The following is a 19,101-nucleotide window of genomic DNA, read 5'->3' on the forward strand; positions in this document are numbered from 1 at the left end:
TAAGGGCCGACAGGGCAAGCCGGTGGCGTGGCCCCGAGAGCCCAGACGAAGCTGGTCTGGTGACTCAGGGAGCCGGGATCCCAGCTTAACCAAGCTGGGACAGATAGCCTCCCCTAGTCCCGTAGTGGAGGAATTGGTATAGGTTAGAGGGGTTAGCTGTCGAGAAATCCCTGTAGCCCAGTGACCTGTAAATAACTGTGTTGGTGTAATAAATAAGTGTGCCTCCGATCCTGTCGTCAAGCCTCCATATACTTACTACATCTGGTGTCAGAAGTAAAACGTCCAAACGATGGACACACGAGGGACGACACGTACCAAGGAGTCGGAGATGGAAGACGCCGCGGCCGATTCAACACCAGAGATGGCCGGGGTCGGATCGGAGCAGCCGGGGCCAAGTACGCCCGTGCCGCTACGACAAGAGAAGACGGATGCGTCGGCTGAAGGACTCCGGCTGGCCCACTCCCGCCTGGCGGAACTGCTCTACGCCGCCGCCGCTGCGTTGGAGGAGATCACGCGGCTGGGGGCTGGAGGGGCAGCGCGGGTCGACGACAGCAGCCGGCGCGCGGCAACGTTTCCCGCCACCCCGACGCGGCTGGTGGTTAAATTTCCCGCCATCTCTACAGTGCGAGCGGACGGCGGGGCCGGCCCGCGTCACGTGACTGCTGAGCGCCAAGCACAAGCCGTGACATCATCAACACCGGCCGGCGCGTCAACATCGGAGCGACCGGCGATGCCATGTGCACAGCCCGCCCACACTGTATCATCGGCGGGGAGCGACGGAGAGCGATCTACAGCCACGGACGTCGCCTTGCAGCAGCGTCTGCCACCTCTGAAAGAATTCGTAGGCGCAGACGGAGACTGGGGCGGCTTCAAGAGACGGTTCATCGCTCATCAGGAGATGGCGAACTGGACGGACGCCGAGGCTCTACGCGCGCTGCCAGCGATGCTGGACAACGACGCCCTGGCTACCCTCACCTCGGCGCCGAGGGAAAAGCGCGCCACCCTACACCTGGCGTTGCAGCTGCTGTCAGCCGTCTATGGGCCGCCTTCGGACTGCAGGCAGCTTTTCCACGATCGGCGTCGGGGCACCAACGAATCACCTCTGGCCTTCCGGACTGCTCTCCTGGCTCTAGCGAAGGCTGCTTTCCCAAGGATGGACGAGGAAGGAGTGGATGCCATGGTGGCTGAGAAGCTGCTGCTACTCGCTGATGAGCTGGACGTCAACGTCCTGGCTCAAGACGACTCAGAGATGTCGTCCCTGCTGGTCGCGCGCCACATCCACGGGGGCTTGCGGTCCCTTCGTCGAAAGGCGGCAAAGGGGGCGGCCAGCCATGCCATGGCGGCTAACGCCCTCCCATTGGAGGAGGTCTGCGGGGTGGAGCGGCGAGGGGAATGGAGAGCGGCAGTACCACAGGCTCGGAATGGACCGAGCCGCCAGGAGCAGCCCAGGACATCGGGGGCGCTCACACGCTGCTACAACTGTGGCCTGCAAGGCCACGTTGCGTCAGGATGCCGGGCTCCCCGTCAGCGCGGGGCGACACCTCGTCAGGACGCCACGCCGTCTCCTCCCAAGCTCCAGCAGAGAAATACGGCGAGTCGCGGCACCTCACACGTTTGGCCCACGCACACATCCGACACACACTCACGCGCCCAACTAAACAGGGCTCCAAATTCCCCATCCGTCGCGCGCGATCGTTCGGTAATGCGGCGGGCGCTCCAACCGGGTCAGTGGTCGGAGCTCGCCCATCGTGTCGTTGCTGCGTCGGCGGGATCATCGGTCGTGGTCGGTCACATTGATGGGGTAGAGGTGCGGATTTTAATTGACACAGGGGCATCGGCGACCATTATATCTGATTTAATTTATAACATCCTTCCCGTTCAAAGTCGTCCCTTGCTCCCTGTTGACGTGCCGTGCTATGCCGCTAACGGGGGCTCTCTGGGCATTATTGGCCAAATCCGCGCCACTATCTGCATTGGGGACATTAAATTATCCGGGCCTGTTTTGGTTTCCTCCTCACTCGCGGTTCCGTGCCTGTTGGGGACGGATTTTCTGGCCAAAATGCCCATCCGCATCCTTATTGACCAAGGGTGCATTGAGCTCCCATCGGGCCGACGCGTTACATTTCTGTCTTCCCCCACCACGGAGCGTCGGGCGTTTGCCACCGTGCAGGCGCTCGTCACAAAAACTGTGCGCGTGCCTCCGGGGGCTCAGATGCTCGTCCCTCTTAGATTGCGTCGGCCGTTTAATGAAGGGGTTGCGGATCGGGGGGTCTTGTTGGGACCATCTCGGGCCGGGGTAAATGGACCAGATTTGCTCGCGGCTCAGACCATGGTGAGAGGGGATGGGGACCCCTTCATTGCAGTCCTTAATGTGGGATCGCGAACGGCCGTGGTTCCTCAAGGGACCGTGCTTGCACACGCAACGCCGGTACCCTATGAGGAACCACTCGTGGGTCAGGTATCCACCGATCCTCCGTCGCGACCGCATTCGGACTGTGATGACGGTTGGCTGGATGCGCTTTGCGCGGGTTCAGTGGACCTGTCCGACTCGCAGCGCGCGCAGCTGCGAGTTCTTCTGAGCGAATTTGCTGACGTTTTTAGTCAACACAAATTTGATATTGGTTGTACTAAATTGCTGCGACACCATATTGACACGGGTGACAGCGCGCCAATCCGCCAAAATCCCTTTCGGTTGAGTCCCGCCGAAAAGGATCATGTCAAATCGTCTGTTGATGACATGCTAGCCGCCGATATCATTTCCCCTTCCAATAGCCCGTGGGGCGCGCCGATCGTTTTGGTGAAAAAACACGACGGCTCACTGCGGTTTTGTGTCGACTTTCGGCGTCTGAACAAAATCTCTGTGGCAGATGCGTACCCGCTTCCTCGAATGGATGAGTCGCTCGATGCCTTGGCGGGGTTACGGCCGTACACAAGGGTGGCGCTCGCACCGACGTCCGCATGTGTATCCCCCACGGGCCCCCCCCTTGGGGGCAAGTCCTATAAAAGGTGATGAGCCGAAAGGCTCGGGAGTGGGGACTCAGCTATAACCAGAGAAGACGGAAGACCAGCTAGTGTAGGCCCCAGAGCTCCCCTGGCTCGCTGTCCTTATAAGGGCCGACCAGGGCAAGCCGGTGGCGTGGCCCCGAGAGCCCAGACGAAGCTGGTCTGGTGACTCAGGGAGCCGGGATCCCAGCTTAACCAAGCTGGGACAGATAGCCTCCCCTAGTCCCGTAGTGGAGGAATTGGTATAGGTTAGAGGGGTTAGCTGTCGAGAAATCCCTGTAGCCCAGTGACCTGTAAATAACTGTGTTGGTGTAATAAATAAGTGTGCCTCCGATCCTGTCGTCAAGCCTCCATATACTTACTACACATGTTAAACTCTAACATAGTGAAATATAATATTATAACCTATGAACTACAACCTATCCATTGTTACGCTTTAAAATACGATTAACTGTTACAGTGCAGAACCACATAATTGGAGGTGTGGGATTATAATCGCATACTAATCATTAGACTCGCACTGAGCTAATTAGAATCACACTGTGGTTGTACGTATGGTAAGTTAATATGACAACTGGGGGTAGGATATGCAGGATTAGAATCGAATTACAATTATTCGAATCCCACTCGTCGTATTAGAATCACACTGTCCACTGTTGGATGAATGTGTGGTATCAATGGAATTGATTAGCTATTTTCAGTATATACACACATTTAAAGAGTATACAATCACACATTATAACATTATACAATACACATGATTTAAAAAACGTATTTAAACATTTCTATTCATTTTTTTTAAACTGAGAATGTTGTTGTCCATGTGGGGAGATGGAGCGCAGTGGATCGTATCGTCTAAGCTGCTTTTAGGAATCCGTGTGATAACCCAGTCACATCGCCTAACTCCAGTTGCAGCACCTTACCCAAACTACATCTCCCCAACAAGGCAGCCTTCCCGATGCTGTGTATTGTGTTTATGGGATAACAGAGGTGTGTATTATCCCATACACCTTGCCCAAAAAGACTGATTATCCACTTAACAGCCTAGCCTATAAACCACCATTGGTGATAGTGTTGTTTGAGAGCAGCTATTAAAGTCGCTGCAGCAAACGAGTTGGTGGCTGGCCAAACCATGCCTCGCTGTTTGTCTCCGGAGTTATGACGGATACAAACCAGACCAAGCGGAGACCATGTACCAGATCGGATTTTGGTTACTGATGTTAGAGTGGTTGTATTGCAAGTGTGGTCACTACGCGTCTGTACGTGCTCACTCCCGAAGCTCGGCGGTTTTTGGCAACGCCACGGGGCTGCATTCACTTTAAATCGAGGACAATGGAGGGCATGGGGAACGTTTTTTTCCAGCGCTAATCCCATTTATTCAAAATAAGCGCACAATTACACACTGAGATGCACTTACATATTCATGCATGAAGCACAATTGGCACATTACCCTTCGGTATGTTAATAGACATGCGGATTGTACTTTCCAAAATTAACAATCGAATGCAATATCCTGAAAGACAAAGGATTGGATCCGAGGGGGGAGTTATGAGGCGGCTCAGAAGCAGAGCTCAATGCCATTTCGAGAGGGAACTTGTTGAGGTTGGACGCTCGACTCGTCGCTCTGCTGATCGCCCTTCAACCGCGAGACAACGCAGCCTGGCGAGCACAATTGCTGTGTCGACAGTTAGGCGACTTTGCGTCGGGAGAGTTCGTGGCGATATCTTCAGACGGGTTCAAGACATCGATATACCGTGAATCTCCAAGTAAGTGTCTATTTTCGCGGATAAACTCTTAAACGTGTTCGTCGTCAAATTTATGGGATTTTTTTTGCGTCTCGGTTAGACGCGAGTGTCGTTCTTGTTTTAGCAGTTAACAAAATCCAAAACTCAACGCTAAACATCCTTGCGGCCGATAGCGTACTTTTGACTCGATAACACCGCTACTGTTACTACGCTCACATGGAGCAGAGACGCTCTCCACACCCCCACGCACACGGAGACAAGAAGCCATTCAATTGCTCTGTGTGTGGGAAGTCATTTTCATGGCCATCAGATCTTCAGAGACACCAGAGAACACACACGGGCAAGAAGCCGTTCCTGTGCCCTGTGTGTGGGAAGGCATTTGCACAATCGTCAACTCTTCAAACTCATCAGAGAACGCACACGGGCGAGAAGCCATTCCTGTGCCCTGTGTGTGGGAAGGCATTTGCACGGTCATCAACTCTTCAAACTCATCAGAGAACGCACACGGGCGAGAAGCCATTCCTGTGCCCTGTGTGTGGGAAGGCATTTGCACAATCATCAACTCTTCAAAACCATCAGAGAACACACACGGGCGAGAAGCCATTCCTGTGCCCTGTGTGTGGGAAGGCATTTTCACAGTCGTCAAATCTTAGCACGCATCAGAAGGTCCACAATGATTGGAAACTGAAATCAAAAGCTGAAGTTCAAGGTGCTGCATTGAGTCCTGAAGAATTTTCCACCCTCGATCCCATGCAGTTGGATCCCGAGAGATGGCTGGATGTAATGGAGTGGCTCGACGATCAAACCGAGAGTCAGGGATGACTTACAGTTTTTGTGAGAGTTTAATGACGTGCACAATGGTGGTTTGTAATGTTATCGGATTACTTGCCGAAGTGGCGTGATGAGCAGTGGTTGTGATATAATTCAATTCCGGACAATATTGTAGTGTTTAAGTCTTCCTGTTGAGCTAAAGTTGGAATGCATCTTTAGTTAGATCTTTTCTCAACATTTTAAACGGGTTTTTTCAAGCATATAGATTTTTTTGGTTGGTATTAATCGACTTAAGATAGCCGATTTCAGGATGTACATTGATGACGCGTTCGTTGGATATATGGCCTTGACTTCAACATAGACGCACAGTGAACAAATGTGGTGAACTAATAAGGAAATAATGGGGAATGATACTTTAACGCGTTGGTATTCCTGGAACGGATATGGTTTGCATTGTATTGTAACTGTTTGAACATAGGACATAATACATTCGGTTCGAGTTTTGACTTGATTGCAGATGAATAAAAACGTTTTTTTTAACAAATGTGTGTCCGTTCATTTATTCATATCAACAACGTGTTTTAAGCGAGTTTCAGGTGGAGGATCTTCGTCACACAAATCTGCCCTTAACCGGCAGCATCTTGGCTGTCTCCCCACTAACATGTGTTCCTGGAGGGGAGGGGTCCCCATTATTAATCGATTCACAACGTTACGGTCCCTAACCATCAAGTATACAGGGAATCCTGTACGCTATGACATGTGAACTGTAACACTATGAACGATAACACATTAAAATACTATAAACTAGTTTAATCATTTATAACACCAAAAACAGAGGTACGGTATTATAATCTCATTACAAGCAGTAGAATTTCAACGTGATCGTATTAAAATCACACTCTGCGCATATGTATGTATAGCGTACGTGCAAGTGAACTGTGCTCGTATGTACGTATGTAATATGCATCTATGGCCTTTGGACATGCGAACCGGTGGTCGGATATGCGAAATGGGGGGTGCAGGATTATGATCGGATTAAAATTATTAGAATATCACTTTGGTAGTATTAGAATTACACTGAGCTAGAATGTATTTTAAATGTAGATGCACATCGGGAGTCGTTAATGCGGCCTGGGTGGTACCAGATTTAGAATCGCATCAAAATTATTAAAATCGCACCATGGTCGTATTAGAATCAAGCTGCCCACTGCTGGTAGAATGTTCCATCGCAATGGCACCGAATAGCAATATACAGCATTGATATTGGGCGTGGAGCCTAAAAGCCCAACCTTGCGCATTTTGAACTGGTTCTCGCCGCCGGTCCCACGCCCATGGTCGGGGCGTCAAGGGTTCGCACCACAGCCTTGAAGGATTAGGCAGGTCCCTGGCTTTTTTTGGAGAATATGACCAGGCTCCAGGCACCGGTTCCTCGCATGTGGCAGATCCTAGAGGCACCCTGGGCCTCTGGGGCTCGGAAACTGTGGGCGCCACAACACATTTCCTTTTGGCGTACGGTTTCCGTTGCCGAGCGCCCCACCACGTCGGACACACCAGACTTGGGCTGTACAGGACATGGGGATGAGCTGTCTGGGTGGGGACGGACATAAGTCTTGAGGCGGAATGGGTGGATGAACCAACGGCGACTTCCTAAATACATTCGTTACACACTGCAGCCATTTCTCCTCTATGACTTTTACCGTACCTTGCATTGACTGAGCAACAACGGGATATACCCGGTGGCACCTGTGGGCAAACAAGCATGCCCTGTCCCCGACCGCCAATGGAAGCACGTATTTACACCGCCTTGTGTTCTTTTCATTAGCGGTTTGCAGAAAGTAGAGCCCGTGTCGTAATCGGGGTCTGTGCTGAAGTCGGGGCTCGGAGTCAGGTGGAACGGGGTGCCAGGGGCAAGGGAGTCGGGATAGGAAAGAGCGCAGCGCCAGGGCTGGAGGTGGCTGCGCTCCTCGGCCGGCCGTGTTGGCTGAGCCCACGGCCGGCGCAGAGGAGGCAGCACGGGGCAGCCGACTGTGTCGGGGGGACCAGTGGGACCGAGCCCGGCACCCCTCACCCCTGGCAAGTTGGTACACCTGGTGTATGTCAATAACTTTAATAAACCCTCGGCGACAGCCCTTAAACCTCACATTCGTCTCCGAGTGCGTCCTAGGAACTTCTCTACATTTGTATAATAGTGGACGGGCATGTGAACTGTGCTCGTATGTATGTAATGTGTATGCATGCCATTTGGACTTGCGAACCGGGGGTCGGATATGCGAACTGGGGCGTGCAGGATTAGGAATCTGATGCAAATTATTAGAATAACACTATATAAACATAATGCACAGAATCGGTAAGGCTGCCTTGTTGGGGAGATGTAGTTTGGGTAAGGTGCTGTCACTGGAGTTAGGCGATGTGACTGGGTTATCACGCGGATTCCGAAAAGCAGCTTAGACAATACGATCCACTGCGCTCCATCTCCCCACATGAACGACGACATTCTCAGTTTAAAAGATAATGAATTGAAATGTTAAAATACGTTTTTAAATCATGTGTATTGTATATTTGTTATACTGTGTGATTGTTATACTCTTTAAATGTGTGTATATACTGTGAATAGCTATTAAAATCCATTACCACACAGAAGCAACTGCAACAGCAGCAGCAGCAACAGCAGCAGCAGCAACTGCAGCAGCAGCAACTGCAGCAGCAGCAACTGCAGCAGCAGCAACTGCAGCAGCAGCAACTGCAACAGCAGCAACTGCAGCAGCAGCAACTGCAGCAGCAGCAACTGCAGCAACACAAGTCTGACCTTAACCGGCAACGTCTTGGCTGTCTCCACCATCAACATGTGTTCCTAGAGGGGAGAGGTCCCCGTTATAAATAGTTTAGCAACGTTCCTTTCCCTAATTCCGAAGTATACTGGAGATCACTTGTACTCTAAAACATGTAAACTGTAACGCTTTAAAGATAACATTAAACATTAAACGAATATAAACTAGTTTTTTTTATATAATTTATAAGACCGTAAACGGAGGGACATTATTATAATATCTATACTCTTTGGTTCTTTCGGTAAAGTCACGTAGGAAGAAATGAAACAAAATAAATCACGACGTTTCGGACGCAACACAAGCGCCCGAAACGATGTCTGCAGCAGACATCGTGCTGCTCGCAGCAGACATCGCGGATATCGCGATTGTCACCTGAAAACGGGCGCTTGTGTTTCGTCCGATACGTGATTTACTTTGTTTTATTTCTACCTACGTGACTTTACCGAAAGAACCAACGAGTATTAATTCCTGCAGTCACAAAAGCTTAAAATCAATATTAGAATATCATTAGAAGTTTTATAATCGCAATGTGATCGTAATAGAATCTGCACATATGTATGCATATTACATACATACATACTATGGTCGTTCGTATGTGATATGTATGTCCGTTGGACATGCGAACCGGGGGTCAGATATGCGAACTGGGGGATTAGGATCGGATTAAAATGATTAGAATAACACTATGGTCGTATTAGAATTACACTGAGCTAGAATGTATGTTATATGTAGATGCACATCGGGAGTCGTAAATGCAACCTGGGAGTTGCGCATTTTAGAATCGCATTAAAATTATGATAATAACAACGTGGTCCTATTAGAATCACGCTATCTACTGCTGTTGATGTTCGGGTGGCGGCTTCCGATTCTGGCTCAGCTCTTCTTTTACTCGCCTGGTTGGTGCCGCGGGACGCAGCGTCTCATCCGACTGGCGTTGCAGCAGCTGGGTGATGGCATCCGTGAGTTTGTCAACTTTCTCTTCAAGTTGAGGCCGTCTCCCTCGTGGTCTCCTGCCTCTGGGCGTGATGTGGGTTGCTCATGGCTTCATGTTGAATAGGGTGTAGACGTTATTTTAGCAACATATTAAAGGACAGTGTTTTGTTTAGAATGTGTCTAGACAACGAAGGTGACTTGTTGGATCAGAGTTTTTCATCAAAGGCGCTATCCTATCACGGGACACCACCATGCTGCCTATATAACAGTAACAGAAGCAACTACAGCAGCTACGAAACCGTTCGATGACAAAGCAGCGACTTCTGCTTCTGCTCCAACTGCCGCCCGGCTGTTTGCACGCCGACTCTGCTCTCGTGGGACCCCACACGTCTATGGAAATAATTGAGATGATCCTATCTGAGCTGAGATTTGAGCGACTAAAGTTTACTTTGTTTAAACATAACTTAGTGTAGGTTATTGCCATCGGTGTTTAGCGAATACCACCGAAGAATTAGCTCACATATTTACGACGTAATTTGGTATAATTTTGGTTGATTAAGGAGAACAAGACACCTGCCATGTCTACGAATTCTTATCATATACATGTACTTAACTATATTGCTAAAATAACGTCAACACTCGAATAAACGTGCAGGTCTTAGTCCTCTCATATCGTTGCTTCGCAGATGCTCGAGATTGAGTGTCCTGCTGTGGTCCGAATTGTTTACTGTGATAACATTTGGCTGTTCAAAGCAGTCTGCAACCGTGAATTGTGCAGCTTGGAAAAATTGAGGACTTCGCATTTATTTTGTTGGTTCTCGAAAATTGAGGCCAATAATTAGGAGGCAAATTACGAGCGAAAGCGATAGTACTTGCCAAGAATGTCTTAATTAATCGAGAACGAAAGTAAGAAGTTCGAAGGCTGTCAAATACCGCCACATTTACGAGTTGGTTCTTTGGGGCTGTACAATGTGTGTAGTTGAAGGTGCTAGGGTTTGTCTTCTTCTAACAGCCAACAAGTCGCCTGCCTTTTCTAGACGAATTGTTATCTTCAAGTGCGTCCGTAAATATATTGCTAAAATACACAGCATAGGGAAGGCTGCCTTGTTGGGGAGATGCAGTTTGGCTAAGGCGCTGTGACCGGGTGATGACACGGATTCTGAAACAATGGCGTTAAACACTCGCTGCTTGGCCCCGTCGACAGCAGCGAAGGCTGTCATATACCGCCCCATTTACGAGTTCGCTGTATAATGTGTATAGTTGAAGGTGCTAGGTGTTGTCTTCCAACCGCTACTAACGTGCGTGTGTTGTCTGTTTTTACGATTTGTCTATTGATGTTGTTCTTTTTATTGCGGCGTTTTTTTGTTGAGTTCTGTCACTTGAGTGTAGCAATTTGTTTAAGAATTCGTCACGTGAGCGTGGTGTTTTGCTTGTGGGAATTTCGCTTTGTTACAATTTGTGATTGTTATAAAATTGTAAAGATTCATAATCTCATGAGTTAAGAATGGGTTTGTGCGTGATTCTTATACGATCACACTGTGATTCTAATGCTTCTAATGATATTATAATACCTTACCTCCGTTTAAATGGTTATAAATTAAACACTAGTTTATAATCGTTTAATGTTTAGTGTTATCGATAATAGTATTACAGTTTACATGTTATAGAGTACAGTGTATCCCCGACATACTTAGGGATTATCGACTGGTACGTTGATGAACTATTAACTACGGTGACCTTTCCCCTCAAGGAACACGTGTTAATCGGGTAGACAGCCAAGATGCTGCCGGTTAAGGGCACACTTGTGTGACGGAGATCCTACACCTGAAATTATCTTAACATGTTATTGCTAGGAACATTATAAAATAAAGACCGTACAAACATTTGTTAAAATACATTTTTATTCATCTGCAATCATTTTTACGTCAAAACTCGAAGGGAATATGTATTATGTTCTATGTTCACACATTTCCAGTACAATGCAAACCATTTCCGTTCTAGGAATACCAAAGCGTTAAAATATAATTCCCCATGATTTCCTTATTGATGACTGTGAAAATGACTTCCCACACACAGTGCACAGGAATGGCTTCTCGCCCGTGTGTGTTTTCTTATGAGTTTGAAGAGTTGACGACTGTGCAAATGTCTTCCCACACACAGGGCACAGGAATGGCTTCTCGCTCGTGTGTGTTCTCTGATGAGTTTGAAGAGTTAACGATTGTGCAAATGCCTTCCCACACACAGAACACAGGAATGGCTTCTCGCCCGTGTGTGTTTTCTGGTGACTCTGAAGATGTGATGAATGTGCAAATGTCTTCCCACACACAGGGCACAGGAATGGCTTCTCGCCCGTGTGTGTTTTCTGATGACTCTGAAGATGTGATGAGTTTGCAAATTTCTTCCCACACACAGGGCACAGGAATGGCTTCTCACCAGTGTGTGTTCTCTGGTGACTCTGAAGTTGTGACGAGTGTGCAAATGTCTTCCCACACACAAGGCACAGGAATGGCTTCTCGCCCGTGTGTGTTCTCTGGTGACTCTGAAGATGTGATGAGCTTGCAAATGCATTCCCACGCACAGAGCAATTGAATTGCTTCTTGCCTTCGTGTGCGTGGGGCTGTGGAGAGCGTCTCTGCTCCATGTGAGCGTAGTAACAGCAGCGGTTGTTATCGACTAGTACTATTTGTGAAATGCGTAGGAGGTTTGGCGGGGGGTTTTAAGTCAGGTTTTATCCGTGCTTTATGCAGTCAGGTCCCACGAGAACAGGGCACGTCCCCAAACTCTCAAATTGTAAACTCACATTGTATACTCAACATTATAAACTCTAACAATATAACCTTTAAACTATGAGCTATACATTGTAACGCTTTAAAATAACATTACAAACTAGTGTTATAGTAACCTATAATGTTGTGAACTCTAACAATATAAGCTATGAGCGATACATTATAATGCTATAAAATAACATCATAAACTAGTGTTACAGATTAGAACACCGTACATTGAAGTGTGATATTCGAATCTCTTTCGAATTCTTAGCTTCACACCGTGGTTCTCTAAGACTCACACTATGCTCGTGTCTATGTAATATGTATGCATGATATATATCTGTATGTAGTATGTATGCATGTAAAATGTATGTATGTAATATGGACGTGCGAACCAATGGTAGGATATGTGAAACGGAAGGTGCAGGATCAGGATGGGATTAAAATTATTTGAATAACACTTTGGTAGTATTAGGATCAAGCTGTCTACTATTGGATGAATGTTCCATCTCAATGGCATCAAATAGCAATATTCAGTATGAGTATGTAAAATAATCGCACAAACGCAATATTAGCCCGTGAAATAATGAATCGTTACAATTGTAATGACTCCGGACTCAGACTGCAGAGGGTTCTTTTATTTAGCCTTTAACGCGGTTTCAGACCCCAGGCGTCACGATATAGCAACGACGACGACGAGACAGCAACCAGCCAACACAGCCCCAAACCTCGTTCCTCCCCCTCTCTCATTCTCGGCGTGAACCTCCGCCCACACTTGGTCTCGCCTTCCCTTCTCGAACTCTCTTTATCTTGTTGTCACCACTTGTCCCTTAGTTGATGCACTGTCTTTACATCACCCACCTCTATGACCTCTACCTGACCCCGCCATGGGCGGAGCAACTTGGATTTTCCCGGTGGCATCTGTAGGCAATACAACCATGCCCTGTCCCCGACCAACCATGGAAGCACGTGTTCCCGCCGGCCCGAGTTCTTTTCATTAGCGGCTTGCGCTCTGGTGGGGAAAGGTCCTCGTTATGAATCGTTTCGCGACGTTCAGGTCCAGAATACCGAAGTATACCGGGAATCACCTGTACTTAAAAACACGTAAACTGATAACACTATAAACAATAACACTCAACATTAAACGACAATAAAAATATCAACTGTTTTTATAATTTATAGCACCATAAACGGAGGTACGGTATTTAAATCTCATTAGAAGTATTACAATCGCACTCTACACATATGTATGTAAATTATCTGTTAAATCGAACCGGGGGTCGGATATGTGAACTGTGGGGGGTACAGGGCAAGAATCGCATTCACATTTTAGAATAACAATATTGTCGTATTAGCATTTCACTGTGCTTGAATGTATGTTACGTGCAAATGCAAATCGTCAGTCGTAAATGCGAGGGAGGGGTTAAGAGGTACACGTTTAATCCAGTGTTAACATTTATTTTAGCATCATATTTAAGGACATTGTTGTTGATAATAATTCGTCTGGACATGTCATGTGACTTGTTCTACTCGATCAACCAAAATTATTACAATGTCGGTCATACAGGAGTGTGATTTCATTCATGAGTAGTATTCACAGAGCCCTTATGACACTAACCTACCTAAAGTTATGGTTAAACAAAGTAATCTTGAGTGACTTAATTATCAGCTCAGACATGATCATCGCAATCATTTCCAAAGACGTGTGGGGTCCTGCGAGAGCAGGTCCCGACTACAAAAAGCTGGGCAGCAGAATCGGAAGTAGCTGCGTCGCCCTCGAAATGTGATGTTGCTACTGTTGTTGTCGCTGCTGTTGTTGCTGCTGTAGTTGCTTCTGTTGCTGTAATAAACGCAGGGAGGTGGTGTTCCGTGATGGGATGACGCCTTTGATTAAAGCCTCTGATCAAACTCACCCTGATTGACGCCCTTGATCGTCGCATTTGATCAACTCTGATATTGTATACTCTCACATGTTAAGCTCTATCATAGTGAAACATAATATTATAACCTATGAACTACAACCTATCCATTGTAACGCTGTAAAAGAATATTACCTATTGGGTTTCACTCCCTCGTCGAGAAGGCCGCTCTCTTCCTTTTCTAAAGTTACATGCTAATTTCTCTGCATTCACTTTAAATCGAGGAAAAAGTTTTTCCATTTATTCAAAATAAGCGCACAATTACACACTGAGATGCACTTACATATTCATGCATGAAGCACAATGGGCACATTACCCTTCGGTTTGTTAATAGACATGCGGATTGTACCTTCCAAAATTAACAATCGAATGCAAATATCCTGAAAGACAAAGGATTTGATCCTAGGGGGGGAGTTATAAGGCGGCTCAGAAGCAGAGCTCAATGCCATTTCGAGAGGGAACTTGATGAGATTGGACGCTCGACTCGTCGCTCTGCTGAACGCCCTTCAACCGCGAGACAACGCAGCCTGGCGAGCACAATTGCTGTGTCGACAGTTAGGCGACTTTGCGTCGGGAAAGTTCGTGGCGACATCTTCAGACGGGTTCAAGACATCGATCTACCGTGAATCTCCAAGTAAGTGTCTATTTTCGCGGATAAACTCTTAAACGTGTTCGTCGTCAAATTTATGGGATTTTTTTTGCGTCTCGGTTAGACGCGAGTGTCGTTCTTGTTATAGCAGTTAACAAAATCCAAAACTCAACGCTAAACATCCTTGCGGCCGATAGCGTACTTTTAACTCGATAACACCGCTGCTGTTACTACGCTCACATGGAGCAGAGACGCTCTCCACAGCCACACGCACACGGAGACAAGAAGCCATTCAATTGCTCTGTGTGTGGGAAGTCCTTTTCATGGCCATCAGATCTTCAGAGACACCAGAGAACACACACGGGCGAGAAGCCATTCCTGTGCCCTGTGTGCGGGAAGACATTTGCACAATCGACAACTCTTCAAACTCATCAGAGAACGCACACGGGCGAGAAGCCATTCCTGTGCCCTGTGTGTGGGAAGACATTTGCAGACTCATCAACTCTTCAAACTCATCAGAGAACACACACGGGCGAGAAGCCATTCCTGTGCCCTGTGTGTGGGAAGGCATTTGCACACTCATCAACTCTTAAAGATCATAAGAGAACACACACGGGCGAGAAGCCATTCCTGTGCTCTGTGTGTGGGAAGAAATTTGCACACTCATCAACCAGGAATAGGCATCAGAAGGTCCACAATGATAGGAAACTGAAATCAAAAGCTGAAATTCAAGGTGCTGCAATGAGTCCTGAAGAAGTTTCCACCTTGCAGTTGGATCCCGAGAGATGGCTGGATGTAATGGAGTGGCTCGAGAGTCAACCAGAGAGCTCGGGGTGACTGAAAAAATATTACATTATGTGGTTATACCTATTAAGCCGTTTCGAGTACTTTTGTGTGTAATTTTGACCATTTTAGTTTTACAGTTTTTGTGAGAGTTTAATTACGTGCACAATGGTGGTTTGTAATGTTATCGGATTACTTGCCGAATTGGTGTGAAGATCACTGGCTGTGAGAGGGTTCAATTGTAGTCGTTAAGTGTCCCTGTTGAGCTAAAGTTGAAATGCCTCTGTAGGTACATCTTTACTCAACATTTTAAACGTTTTTTTTCAAGTATATAGCTTTTTTTGATTGGTATTAATCGACTTTAGATAGCCGATTCCAGGATGTACATTCACGCGTTCGTTGGATATATGGCCTTGACTTCAACATAGACGCACAGTGAACAAATGTGGTGAAATCATGGAAATGATACTTTAACCCTTTTGTATTCCTGGAACGGAAATGGTTTGCATTCTACTGGAAATGTGTGAACTTGGACATAATAAATATTCCATTCGAGTTTTGACGTAAAAATGATTGCAGAAGAATAAAAACGTATTTTTAACAAATGTTTGTCCGGTCTTTATTTTATAATGTTCCTAGCAAAAACATGGTAAGCGAGTTTCAGGTGGAGGATCTCCGTCACACAAGTGTGCCCTTAACCAGCAGCATCTTGTCTGTCTACCCGATTAACACGTGTTCCTTGAGGGGAAAGGTCCCCGTAGTTAATCGTTCATTAACGTACCAGTCCCTCATCCCGAAGTATGTCGGGGATAAACTGTACACGTGCAAGGATCGGATAAAAATTATTACAATTACAACATGGTCATATGAATATCACGATTTTTAATGCAAGATGTCATCGAATAACAAAAGACGGAATATATTTATATAAATACACGCACAAACCCATTATAAACTCATGAGATTATGAATCGTTACAATTATTATAACAATCACAAATTGTGACAAAGCGAAATTCCCACAAGCAAAACACCACGCTCACGTGACGAATTCTTAAACAAACTGCAACACTCAAGTGACAGAACTCAACAAAAAAACGCCGCAATAAAAAGAACAACATCAATGGACAAATCCTAAAAACAGACAACACACGCACGTTAGTAGCTGTTAGAAGAAGACAACACCTAGCACCTTCAACTATACACATTACTAGCTGTACTACCCGGCTTCGCCCGGGACTTGTATCTACCACGGCCGGCCGCCTTTGTCTCCCCAGTGGCGATGTTAATACGCTACAGTAGTTAAGTTACTCGTTTGAGGCAGAGTCGACCTAGGGGAGGTTCAAATAATCGTCACCGGTGGTGGCCGTGAGCGGGAATCGACCTGGGTTTGCCGGGTTGGTAGCGCAGCGTAGCGTTAAGCACTACACCCACCGCTCCTCACACACCACACACGCACAGACACACACACAGACACACACACAGACACACGCAGACACACACAGACAGAAACACACACACAGACAGCACGCTAACCACTACACTACCGCTCCCCACACACCACACACGCACACACACAGACACACACACAGACACACACACAGACACACACACACAGACACACACACACAGACACAGGCAGCACGCTAAGCACTACACTACCGTTCCCCCTACACAACACACGCGCGCGCGTCCATAGGTACACATACACGCGCTTGCTGCAGACACACACGACTTTCAGGGTGCATACGGCAGTAAACGACTGAAATAATAAAGCGGCAATGCTGTGTAAGGAACGCCTTAGACCCGCATTATACATTTGTGTAATGCGAGCGTAAACACACAAACACACACAAACACATACACAATACACACACACATACATGCAGACACACAGACAGACACATAACACACATACATACACACACATACAAACACAGAAACACATACACACACATACATAGACACACACACACATCCACAGACGTACATACACACATACATACAGGCACGCAGACATACACATAAACACATACAAAAAAACCCACATACATACACACACACATACATACACACAAACACATGCACACACATACATACACACATGCATACAGACACACAGACATACACATAAACACATACACACATACACATGACCCGGCTTCGCCCGGGACTTGGATCCACCACGGCGGCAAAACCGACATACATACACACACAGACATACACACAAACACATACACACACATACATACACACATGCATACAGACACACAGACATACACATAAACACATACACATGACCCGGCTTCGCCCGGGACTTGGATCCACCACGGCGGCAAAACCGACATACATACACACACAGACATACACACAAACACATACACACACATACATACACACATGCATACAGACACACAGACATACACATAAACACATACACATGACCCGGCTTCGCCCGGGACTTGGATCTACCACGCCCAGCCGCCTTTGTCTCCCAAGTGCCGATGTTAATACGCCACACCAGTTACTCGTTTGAGGCTGAGTGGACCTAGGGGAGGTTCAAATAATCGTCACCGGTGGTGGCCGTGAGCGGGAATGGAACTGGGTTCGCCGGGTTGGTAGCGCAGCGTAGCGTTAAGCACTACACCCACCGCTCCTCACACACCACACACGCACAGACACACACACAGACACACGCAGACACACACAGACAGACACAGACAGACACACACACACACAGACACACAGACAGCACGCTAAGCACTACACTACCGCTCCCCACACACCACACACGCACACACACAGACACACACACAGACACACGCAGACACACACAGACAGACACAGACAGACACACACACATACACAGACAGCACGCTAAGCACTACACTACCGTTCCCCCTACACAACACACGCGCGCGCGTCCATAGGTACACATACACGCGCTTGCTGCAGATACACACGACTTTCAGGGTGCGTAAGGCAGTAAACGACTGAAACTATAAAGCGGCAATGCTGTGCGAGGAACGCCTTAGACCAGCAACACATTTGTGTAATGCGAGCGTAAACACACAAACACATACAAACACATACACACACATACATACACACACATACACACAAACACATACACACAGACATACACATACACACAAACACACACATACATGCACACAAACACATACACAATACACACACACATACATGCAGACACAGACAGACACATAACGCACATACATACACACACATACATACACAGAAACACATACACACACATACATAGACACACACATACATACACACAAACACATGCACACACGTACATACACACATACATAGAGACACGCAGACATACACATAAAGACATAAAAAAAACCCACATACATACACACACACATACACACAAACACATACATACACATACATACACACATACATAGAGACACACAGACATACACATAAACACAAACACACACACACATGACCCGGCTTCGCCAGGGACTTGGATCCACGATGCCCCGCCGCCTTTGTCTCCCCAGTGACGATGTTCACACACGACAGCAGTTACGCTTTTGAGGCTGAGTGGACCTAGGGGAGGGCCAGGTCCGTTTCAAATAATCGTCAGCGGTGGTGGGCGTGAGTTGGAATCGAACTGGGGTAGCTCAAGCAGCTTAATGACTGTTTGTACAAAGAACATATAAAGAATCGATTATAATAACCAGGCAAGAGTCCACATTATAGACTGCCAGTACACGCACTCAGC

General features: G+C 47.1%; 1 protein-coding gene across 1 annotated transcript in view; it reads left to right on the forward strand.

The window, feature by feature from the left end:
* LOC133361340 (oocyte zinc finger protein XlCOF6-like) overlaps nt 1–15,210 on the forward strand; it is a gene marked incomplete at its 3' end in the record, with an annotated part of 34,776 nt that extends 19,566 nt beyond the window's left edge. The window contains exons 5-7 of the mRNA XM_061580272.1: nt 4,974–5,417; nt 9,225–9,374; nt 14,815–15,210. Coding sequence (XP_061436256.1) covers nt 4,974–5,417; nt 9,225–9,374; nt 14,815–15,210 — 990 coding nt within the window. The remainder of the gene's footprint in view (nt 1–4,973; nt 5,418–9,224; nt 9,375–14,814) is intronic.
* Nucleotides 15,211–19,101: the final 3,891 nt, after the last annotated feature.

Source organism: Lethenteron reissneri, chromosome 72 (genome assembly GCF_015708825.2).
Source record: "Lethenteron reissneri isolate LAM-NWPU_2019-01 chromosome 72, ASM1570882v1, whole genome shotgun sequence".
Taxonomy (NCBI): Eukaryota; Metazoa; Chordata; class Hyperoartia; order Petromyzontiformes; family Petromyzontidae; genus Lethenteron; species Lethenteron reissneri.